This window comes from Choristoneura fumiferana, chromosome 30 (genome assembly GCF_025370935.1).
Source record: "Choristoneura fumiferana chromosome 30, NRCan_CFum_1, whole genome shotgun sequence".
In the NCBI taxonomy this organism is placed as follows: Eukaryota; Metazoa; Arthropoda; class Insecta; order Lepidoptera; family Tortricidae; genus Choristoneura; species Choristoneura fumiferana.
The window spans coordinates 6,431,494-6,441,679 of record NC_133501.1 but is presented as its reverse complement, the minus strand read 5'-3'; the positions used below and the strand labels follow the sequence as shown (position 1 = coordinate 6,441,679).

The window sequence follows — 10,186 nt, the reverse complement described above, 5'->3', positions numbered from 1 at the left end:
AGTTCATCCAGGTTCTCAGCATCCTCCATCCTCTCGATAGTCCTGTCCTGGAGCCACTCCTTGGGCAGTTCCGATGGGAACTTGGGCATAAAGTCTCGAGCTTGGGCCTCTGTCAGCATCATGATGACTGGAATAAAAAAGTAAGACGTCTGGGAACTCTGGTTGAGTTGAAAGTGTGGTGGTGGTGATAGATGGCTTTGTTTGTGTTGGAGGTGGTGGTGAGGCATGACTCGGACTTTTACTAAAGCTAAAATTGTCAGCTGATAGGTACCATGTCAGGATGCCAAGACGCTGCTGCCCATCTTTGGTATTATCCCTCAGCCGGTTTCTACGGCGCCCACGGAAAACAAAGAGAGGGGACAACATTCTAACGCCCTGGCGCCTCACGGCACTGCACTCAGTGTTGCCAACTCCTAGAAACTCGAGTCGCTAAACTCGAAATCAAAAGTCGCTAGAAAGTCGCTAAAATTAATTCCAACAGGAGCGAGCGGACTCAGGATTTGGTCTGGGATACAAAAAAAAACAAACTTACTTAAATTAGAAGATTTCCGAATTCACTCAAATTGATTTGATTTTTTTTTAAATAGCTAAAGCTAAAGCATAAACGGATGGAGCTTTAATTAAATTAAGTTTGAATTTGGTGCGCAAGCGCGTTTGTCGCTTTCCGTATAGATCTCTTGATCTCTTGCCAAAAGAAATCCATGTATCCATTATTGGTCCTAGAACTGTTTAAATTTGTACTCGTATTCCAAAAGTCGCCAGATAAATCGCTAAGCCATTTTTGTCGTTAACTTTTTTTTGGTCGCTAAGACTTAAGCAAAAGTCGTTAGTTCTAGCGACAAAGTCTGGTAACAGTGATTGCACTGAAGCCCTGTGAACCCGCTTGGCAAACGTGGCAGCCCCCCCCTCAAGACTGGAGGTCTAATGGGGGAGGCCTGAGTCCAACAGTGGACGTCCTATGGCTGATATGATGGATGATGATGAACCGATATTCATACTAATATTATTTAAATGCGTTAGTCTGTGTTTGTTTGCTACTTTTTATCCCGGAACAATGCACAGCAAGGCTACTACGAAACAGTATAAGTGTCAGAGGGACCGCACGACGCGAACTTCGAGTTTCGAGTTTCATAGTAGCCCTGCAGTTCCCGAGGGAACAGCGCGCGATAACCGAATTGCGCGCGGGCGAAACTGAAATCGAAAACGAAGTTGAACTTACCAACAAATAAAACGAAACAAAAATATTTCGACTCCATTTTTGAACTGCTTTCTTAGAATAATCGGCCGTTTTAGATGGTTTCTGGTAAGTATGCTTATTAACTAATTAATTAGAAATTAATTATAGGTACTAATTAACGACCGTGTTTAATGGCCTTTGACTTGGTTTTTCATGGATTGATTAAATGCGCTTGAAGAACAGATAACCGTTGGGGGAGAAAAGTTCTCGAGTGGCAGCCGGTAGACGTCCACTGCTGAACAAAGGCCTCCCCCAAAACGCCACAATGAACGACAACTCGCCACTTGCATCCACCGGTTGCCCGCAATTCTCACGATGTCGTCTGTCGTCATGTTTTAATTATTTGCAACTATTACAGACCACACCTGGTATAGTGTGCTTTCGTTAAAAAAGTATCGTATTTTTGATAGTGTACCTAGCTTTTGTATACATAGAATCCATAAGAAATTGCAAGCCATTGGCATTAACCTAAGAAGAAGGAAAACTAGAATGGCCCAAACATGTTGGTATTTTAACGATATGGTCCCCCAAAGTGTCTGAATCAATCAATGCAGAAAACTGCGGACAAAGACAAAACAGAGTTTACCAAGTATAAAATTGCGTATAATGTACCTACTATTTTCATGTGTATTTTTATTATTATTTTAGGAAGCCGTGGTGGCCTAGTGGTTTGACCTATCGCCTCTCAAGCAGAGGGTCGTGGGTTCAAACCCCGGCTTGCACCTCTGAGTTTTTCGCAATTCATGTGCGGAATTACATTTGAAATTTATCACGAGCTTTGCGGTGAAGGAAAACATCGTGAGGAAACCTGCACAAACCTGCGAAGCAATTCAATGGTGCGTGTGAAGTTCCCAATCCGCACTGGGCCCGCGTGGGAACTATGGCCCAAGCCCTCTTGTTCTGAGAGGAGGCCTGTGCTCAGCAGTGGGACGTATATAGGCTGGGATGAATTGTATTAACTTTTTTTGTATATGTGTCTCTCTTTTAGTGAATAATTGTCTTCTTTCTCTCTTTCTTTATATTTACCCAGTCATAGCACGTCGTGACCTCTCACAAAATCAACGCAGGTCAACTGAGCATTTAATCCCAAATGGGTGCACTTCGCAAATTTACTGAATCGTCTGACGAATAAAAAGCAACGCCATTCTCCACCTTATGTTCCAAGTCGCAGAGATTTCTCGGCAATTTAATAAAATATTCACGCTTTTCTTACTTACAAGTTTAGCTTTTCTTTCAAAAACATTTAAATGCACCGGATTTTCAACTGTATGTGGATGTCGTAAGAGTTTCGTTGTGTTTTTGGAAGTTACTTTGACTTTGTAAATGACACCAAGCCCCTTTTCTTGTAAGAACTGTGATTGGCTAATATAACAAATGCGCGCGCAAAAGACTAATTTTAGGGCTGATTTTTTGGATAAAATCGTCTCACATTGCTTGCAAACTGTGGAAATTTAGAACTCTTGTCTGTAAAAAGGCGCAGTGTATCAAGTTTGCAAATAAAATAAGATACAGAGATAAAGTATTAACGAATCCCTTTCATTCAGGATGGTTATCGCGGCGAGGTGCCCCGTTGCACCCTAAAATTTAAGTTTTTATACGAAAAGTGCCTTAATAATTACATAAGCAACTATTTTCTAACAAAACGAGAAAAAAACAAAAACAAGTGTATTTTTATTAATTTGAACAACTAAAAAACAACGCGGTTAATTAAGAACAAACAAGTTTATAGAAAGAGTGCCTTAGAACGTGTTTAAAATAAATAAAAACGTTGCTTTGATTTGTTTGACGAGGCAGCCATTTTGAAGTGAAAACTTTTAAAAGACCAAGACAAAAGCAAACAGCCAATTAAAAAATGACTAATGTAGGGAAAGTTTTAGCCACAATTAAAGCAGTTATAACAAGATTAGTATTTGCATGCCATGGCATTATTGCAATTTGGCAAGTCAATTTTTTGAAGGATGACATCACTTATTGGTACCTCGCGTCTCCAATTTTGCTACTCATATTTGAGGGCGTCTTCACGCTGACCATTAAAGAAAACCAGGAGTGGAAATGGTGAGTACATCGTCATCCATCATCAGCCTATAGCAATGGCGGATCCTGGAGGGTCATGTCCCCCTTGGGCCGGTCTAGGACAACAGTAAGTAAATATTTTTCTCATCGATCTTAATGAAGTTAATATAAATAAACTAGAATGCCACTGAAAAGCTAGAGGTCACCTTATGGCGGTGAAACCTCTCCTTAAATGCACACGGCTACCATTACAAACGGTAAAATGAGTTAATGAGACTACAGGGCGTTGATTCGGCGAGGTCCCGGAGCAACGGAGCCACCAAGAATTTATTTAGGTAGGCGCCAGGTGTCTCCATCGACAAACGAATGATGTGTCTAAATAAAAAACTGTAAGTTTAAATTAATAATGTTTATTACATTGAAAAGTACCATGTTACAAAAAGGCAGTAACCTATGTTTTTATCAAAACACCACTTAAACTAAAACGCCAGAGAGGTAAAGAGGGAAATTTGCGACCTTAATAATGATAGCTACGTTTATGCAAGAAATGCGTGATCATGCAGTCCCTTCACATTGTAAGGACCCACAAACCACACAAAGCCAACTATCACCAGCACCGCACTACACTGACGCGTTTCGAACTCAACCGGAGCTCATCTTTAGAGCAACACAACCGTTCACAATGCTACCAGAGAAGTTAGACTAAGTACCTAAAATACGAGTAAATGCATAAACGTAGCTATTATAAGGCCGCTAAGGATGATGAGGTCTATACCTCCGCAAAGAAACACCTGCTTCAACAAATGAAGTTAATAATAGGTTTATTTCTGCGACAAGAGGAGAATTTACTTTGTTACAACTAGAATTTGACGGTGTGACCCCTGGCTATACAATTTGACTACTTATGTGACCTCCCTGGCTATGACGCTGGATCCGCCCTGGGCCTACAGCAGTCCACTGCTGGAAAGCACAAGACCAGTCTGAGTGGAGAGCCTTGGGGGAGGCCTATGTCCAGCAGAGGACGTCTTTTGGCTGACATGATGAATGACATGATGCAAGTAGGACTCGGTGCCTTATAGTCCACCATTCATGGACTTTTCCAGTTAGGACAATCCGTTATCTGAATATATTTAGTGTTAGTTTAAAAAGGTTTTAAACAGGGCACTGGGCACAGTAAATTGAATTTAAAAAATCGAAGTAAATAACACAACCTGCTTTTACCTATAGTGTAATCGATTCTACTCTTCATTTTTAGGGTTCCGTAGCCAAAATGGCAAAAACGGAACCCTTATGGTTTCGCCATGTCTGCCTGTCTGTCTGTCTGTCCGTCCGCGGCTTTGCTCAGGGATTATCAATGCTAGAAAGCTGTAATTTTGCACGAATTTATATTATTGTGTAAACTATGCCGACAAAAATCAAAAATATTTTTTTTAGAGTAGGTACCTCCCATAGACGTAGTGCGGGTGTTTTTTTTTCTCATCCAACCTTATAGTGTGGGGTATCGTTGGATACGTCCCCGCCCCCCTCTAAAATCTAAACCGGTGGGTGGAAAAAAAAAAAAAAAAAAACAGGATGGTATGAAGTATATCAAACTTTCAAGGAAAACTATAACGGTTAAGTTTTCTTGAGAATTATTAGTAGTTTTACTATTAAATAGCAGCCTTAAGGTATAAAATATACCTAAACTTGGAAGATTCCGTATAAAATACGAAATCCTTAGAAAAATATTTTGTGCGTGTCCGACACGCTCTTGGCCGGTTTTTTTGTTTCATTTTATTTATTTAGGAGAACAACAGCGTTACAATTCATCTTAATTCTAATTTGGAAGTGATACGACCTAAGGCCAATAACAGTTACTCTCTAGGTACTCGTATTATACCTACAATTTGTTAGCTTGGGCTGAATGAGCCTGGATGTGCAAATTAACTTGTTAAGACTTAATGATATAAAACTTAATCAAATAAAAAAACTTAATTTTAGTTTATATGTGTGTGTGTGTGTGTGTGTGTGTGTGTGTGAGTATGTGTTCATTCTGAACAAACTACTTACAGGTTTTCAGTTATTTAACTAATTAACACCTTGTAGACTTTAAACACTTTGTATAACCCCTTAAATCTGCCACGAAATCCGCAGTTTATGTGCAAGGTGACTCAGTATAATAGCTTTATGCCACTTTATGGGGTCGGGCCGATCGCTTTACCCTTCTCCTGGATCTCCTGGCCTCCAATGTAAGGTTGTATACCTACTATAGACGAGCTAAGTAGCGGAGCGATGCCGCGATGTGCGAGGAAAAAACCGGTGAAATGCGAGTTAAAATCGCGTGGAGAATTATCGTACTTTCTTAGACGTTACGAAAATTTACTGTGTGGTGTGACTTTAAATTAAGCACCAAAGACTTTTAAGACTTCTTGCAGGTTTTCCTGTAATCTATGCACAGGTGCTACGTATAAAACAAACTTCAAGCTTTCCACCAAAGATGTGCGAGTTTTTCATGAACCAATAGAAACGCTTCATTTACCTGTCCTCGCTCAGGGCATCTTTTTTTTCCACACCGTCGCCCATGGACACCCGCAACACGAGGGGAATCACAGGTGCGTCGCCGACCCTTTTAGGAATTGGTAGGCTCGTTTTTTAAAGATCCCTAAGTTGTAACGCTCCGGGAAGCTGATTCCAGATCGTCGTGCGAGGAAAGAAGTTTCGCTTAAAACGCACGGTACTAGACTGCTGCGACGAGACGTTAGGGTAGTGCTCTATCCCAGGGTTTCTCAAACTTATGGCTCCACGTACCCCTGTTAAAGTTTCTAGACGATAGCGAACCCCTACCCCCCCCCCAAAGAAATAAAATTGACTGTTGGAGAAACTAAAAATAAAAAATACAAAAAGACGCCAAAAACCAATCTTAATCATCTTGCTAGTCTTGCTTGTCGCGAACCCCCTACCGTCGAATAGCGAACCCCTAGGGGTTCGCGTACCCCACTTTGAGTAACCCTGCTCTATCCTATCTATTCTATTCTGGCCCTATACTACTTCGTATTTTATTTATTTATTTTGTACATAGCAATTGAGGTGTTACAGAAGAAAATAGAGACCATTACGCCCCGTAAGGGCACACAATATTGTCTTAAAAGTAAGAGAACTATATGTCTTAATTTACATTTACAAAACTAGGGAAAAAATCTTTAATTTATTTCATTAATTATTATTTTTCTTTAATTTATTTTGCCGTCTCGCTGAAGCTTATCCCACTAATATAATAAATGCGAAAGTTTGCAAGTCTGTTTGTTTGTTTGTTTCTTCATCACGCCTAAACCGCTGAACCGATTTAAATGAAATACGGTATACAGATAGCTTGAGTCCCGGGGAAGGACATAGGATAGTTTTTATCCCAGAATATTTCATAGTTCCAGCGGGATAGTGAAAACCGAATTCTACGCGGCCGGAGTCGCGGGTTACGGCTAGTTATTTAATACGAGAGTGAGAGGGACGGTACGATACGAACTTCGATTTTCGAATTTCGTAATAGCCCCCTTGTTTTAGTTAGGCACTATCCCTCAGAACTGTCAGTTTGTCCATCACTAGCTTCGCCTAATTTGCCCACGTGATGAGCTAATCTTCAACTCTGAGTCAACAGCGGGCGGGGCCGGACGCCATTAGCGAGCAACCCCGACCCCCGACCCCCAGCTCGACTGTCTATAACATGGATATTAAATACAATGCATTACTACAGCTAATTTCATTTAAATCAAATGTTTTATAGGGTTATAACATGTCGAAAAAAAGACAAAGTATTTTCTCAAACATGCTCGGAAATGTATGCGTTAATGTCACGAAATGGAGACACGAAGTTTCTCATTTATGGCTCCCTACCACCTCCCTACATAACTTCTTGGCCTAGGCCATGAAGTATGTATGAAAATCCATTATTGTCCGCTGCTCTAACTTTTTAAATTTGCTTACTAACATTAAACTGACAAAGGAAAAATTACGAACAGCCAACCAACACTACTCTGTAAGCATTTGCGATACTGCGATGCGATGCGATGCGATGCGATGCGATGCGATGCATGGATGAAATATTTCCTCACATTGTTTGAGAAAAGCACTATACAAACCTCGGCCAGAACAGGGATTGCTGGACTCGTTTTATCCGGCCTCGTCTACGACTCTGCCTTCATGGCCTCTGCAGTAATGTTCTATTATATAAGTAACTAGTTTTAGAGGTATTCGCGACTGATTACTTACACAACTTTCTTTTTCATCCATACATAGACGCTCCATCCTGTAGGTACTGTCAAGTGTAAAAATATGTATCTATTCGAACCACTCAAAAATATGTTACCAGGGCTATACATATTACGTCGGAATAATAGTCTTAAAAAACCGGCCAAGAGCGTGTTGGGCACGCCCAAGATAGGGTTCCGTAGCTATTAGAAAAAAATCAAGTTCTTTTTTTTAAGGATTTTGTGTTGTGTACGGAATCTTCCAAGTGTAGGTATATTTTATACCTTAGGCTACTATTTTCCCTTAAATTACTAATAATTCTCAAGAAAACTTAGCCGTTATAATTTTCCTTTACATTTGATATTTACCTCGAGCTTTATGCTAAAGGAAAACATCGTGAGGAAACCTGCACAACCCTGCGAAGCAATTTAGTGGTGTTCGAAAGTTCCCAATCCGCACTGTGCTCGCGTGGGAACTATGACCCAAGCCCTCTAATTCTGAGAGGAGGCCTGTGCCTGCCGGGCCTGTGTGCGGGACGTATATAGGCGGGGAAGATAATAGATGAAGAGTCTGTGGTACTTTCTGAGAGGCTAAGCCACTAAAGGTTAGTTGGAAGCCTCTAATCCCGAGGCACAGCCTGCAACCTGGAACCGCGGGCTCAGGGGAAGATAATTAGATGAAGAGCCTCTGCATGTGGTACCCAGGTTAGGATCCACGGTAAATGCGAAAGTTTGTAAGCTCGCTGAACCGATTTAGATGAAATTCAGTATACAGACAGATTGCGTCCCGGGGAAGGACATAGCACAGTTTTTATCCCGGAAAATTGCAAAGTTCCTGCGGGATAGTGAAAACCGAATTCTACGCGGATGAAGTCGCCGGTAACGGCTAGCAATTCCATATTTTTGGTGTACAGTCGGCGTCAGTCGCCTCCCGCGGGTGCCACGCGAGGTAATCAAGGTTCCGGGCCGCTTGCCGTTCACAACGACGTTAAATGCCGGCCGAAGGTCGCAGGGGAGACAATGGCAACGCCGGGAAAGGGGCCAAGTTCGCTGCAAATGCAAAATAAACGATGTGCGATGATATTATAATGGTGAAAAATATGGCACTAGAACACCCTAATCACGCAGGTGCGGACCACACGCGTTGAAACGTAATCAGGCGTCAAAAATGAAAGAAATTAACACTCACCAAATTTCGAGGATATACTGCACATGCAGCAAGCTAAGACACCATGTAATTGTGTGTGTTTTTGTGGTGATGAATAAATGCGTGTGTTAGGCGGTTTACAGCTAGTTGCAGTATTTTCAGCTATTTCAACAGCCAAATAAAATTAAGACTTGACGCAGCGGGGCGGAACACGTTCGAGGAAAAGCGTCCATAGAAGGCTTTTTGCATTTCCGCGCGTTTCATGACTGCCTCGACTTTAGGCAAGAAACGTTCACCCCTCTGCATGGTTATGGAGCACGCGTAAAAAAAACGTCGTTATTTCAATTAACTATTTTGTTTTATATTTCCGTTCATTTTAAACTGAGCATGATGCGGTTGAGGGCACAATAGAATACAATGGCTTAGTTCGAAAGGTGGGCTGTTAAAAGATCGGGACACCTCAAAAAATTCATACTGTACATGACGTGTTCTTATATGCGTAACCTCAACTCTGGCTGGTGACACTACCTATATTCATATTCAAAAATATTTATTTCGGATATACTCGTATCACAGCATCCATAGGTTAGTAAATTAAATTCGATACTTAGGGCCTGTTTCACCACTTGTCGACTAACTTTAAGTGACGGATATCAGTGATGCCGTCTCTGTTTGTTTTGTCCGAATAAACAAAGACGGCATTATTTAATCGGACACTTATCACAGCATCCATAGGTTAGTAAATTAAATTCGATACTTAGACTAGTGTTATACTTCGTTTTTTTAGCATTAGAAAGAAGTTGAGCGATCTTGACGTGTACTTTTATTGAAAAACACTTGAAAAATAACTCACAGCAAATATGTAACAATTAGCAAGGATATAATGATCATTTACATGCTTGTGGTTTCATAAGACTAAGTACGAGTACTTAATAGTTTCTGTTTTTTAAAAAACGTTTTGCAATAAAAAAAAGACTCGTCAAGACTATTTACAGTTGCTAAAAAAAACGAAGTATAATAAAATAAAATAGCATTAAAATTCAAATTACACATAATAATGAACGTGACACCGACACCGCATCCAGTGCCGGAACATTCGGGAATCCCACCTCCCACTCGTCCAAGATAGTGTGGGGCTGCCGCAAAGCAAGGAAGCGGCGCTTCTTCATGACGGCTCATGATAACCTATAGTAACAGCGTGATCGTTGTCGGCAGGTTCTGCCCGTCCGTGTTCCTGTACCTGGTGCTGGTGGTGCCGGCCATCTGGCTGCTGGAGCTTCACAAGGTGGACATGCGCGTGCAGCAGCAGCACCAGAACAGCTCCGACCAGCTCGCGGCCAGCGCCATCACCACAGTAACTATTGACCTTTCCTTGCTACTCCAATGTGAATCTGTAGACATAGTGACGTGGTACTTCAATAGGCCTTATAAATAGGCTCAGAGTTGCTTAGCGAGCTATGGAGAGAGCTATGCTCGGGGTTTCTCTAAGGGATCGAATCAGAATTGAGATACGTAGAAGAACAAGTCACTGTCATAGCCAAGCGAATTAGCTCGTTGAAGTAGCAATAA

The 10,186-nt window shown here is 41.3% G+C and overlaps 1 protein-coding gene across 3 annotated transcripts in view; it reads left to right on the top strand.

Moving 5' to 3' along the window:
- The first annotated feature begins 2,798 nt into the window (after positions 1-2,798).
- LOC141444742 (transmembrane protein 26) overlaps positions 2,799-10,186 on the top strand; it is a 30,652-nt gene continuing 23,264 nt past the window's right edge. For all 3 annotated transcript variants that reach the window (XM_074110372.1, XM_074110371.1, XM_074110370.1), the window contains exons 1-2: positions 2,799-3,292; positions 9,833-9,971. In XM_074110372.1, the coding sequence (XP_073966473.1) occupies positions 3,090-3,292; positions 9,833-9,971 (342 nt within the window). In that variant the 5' untranslated portion in view covers positions 2,799-3,089. The remainder of the gene's footprint in view (positions 3,293-9,832; positions 9,972-10,186) is intronic.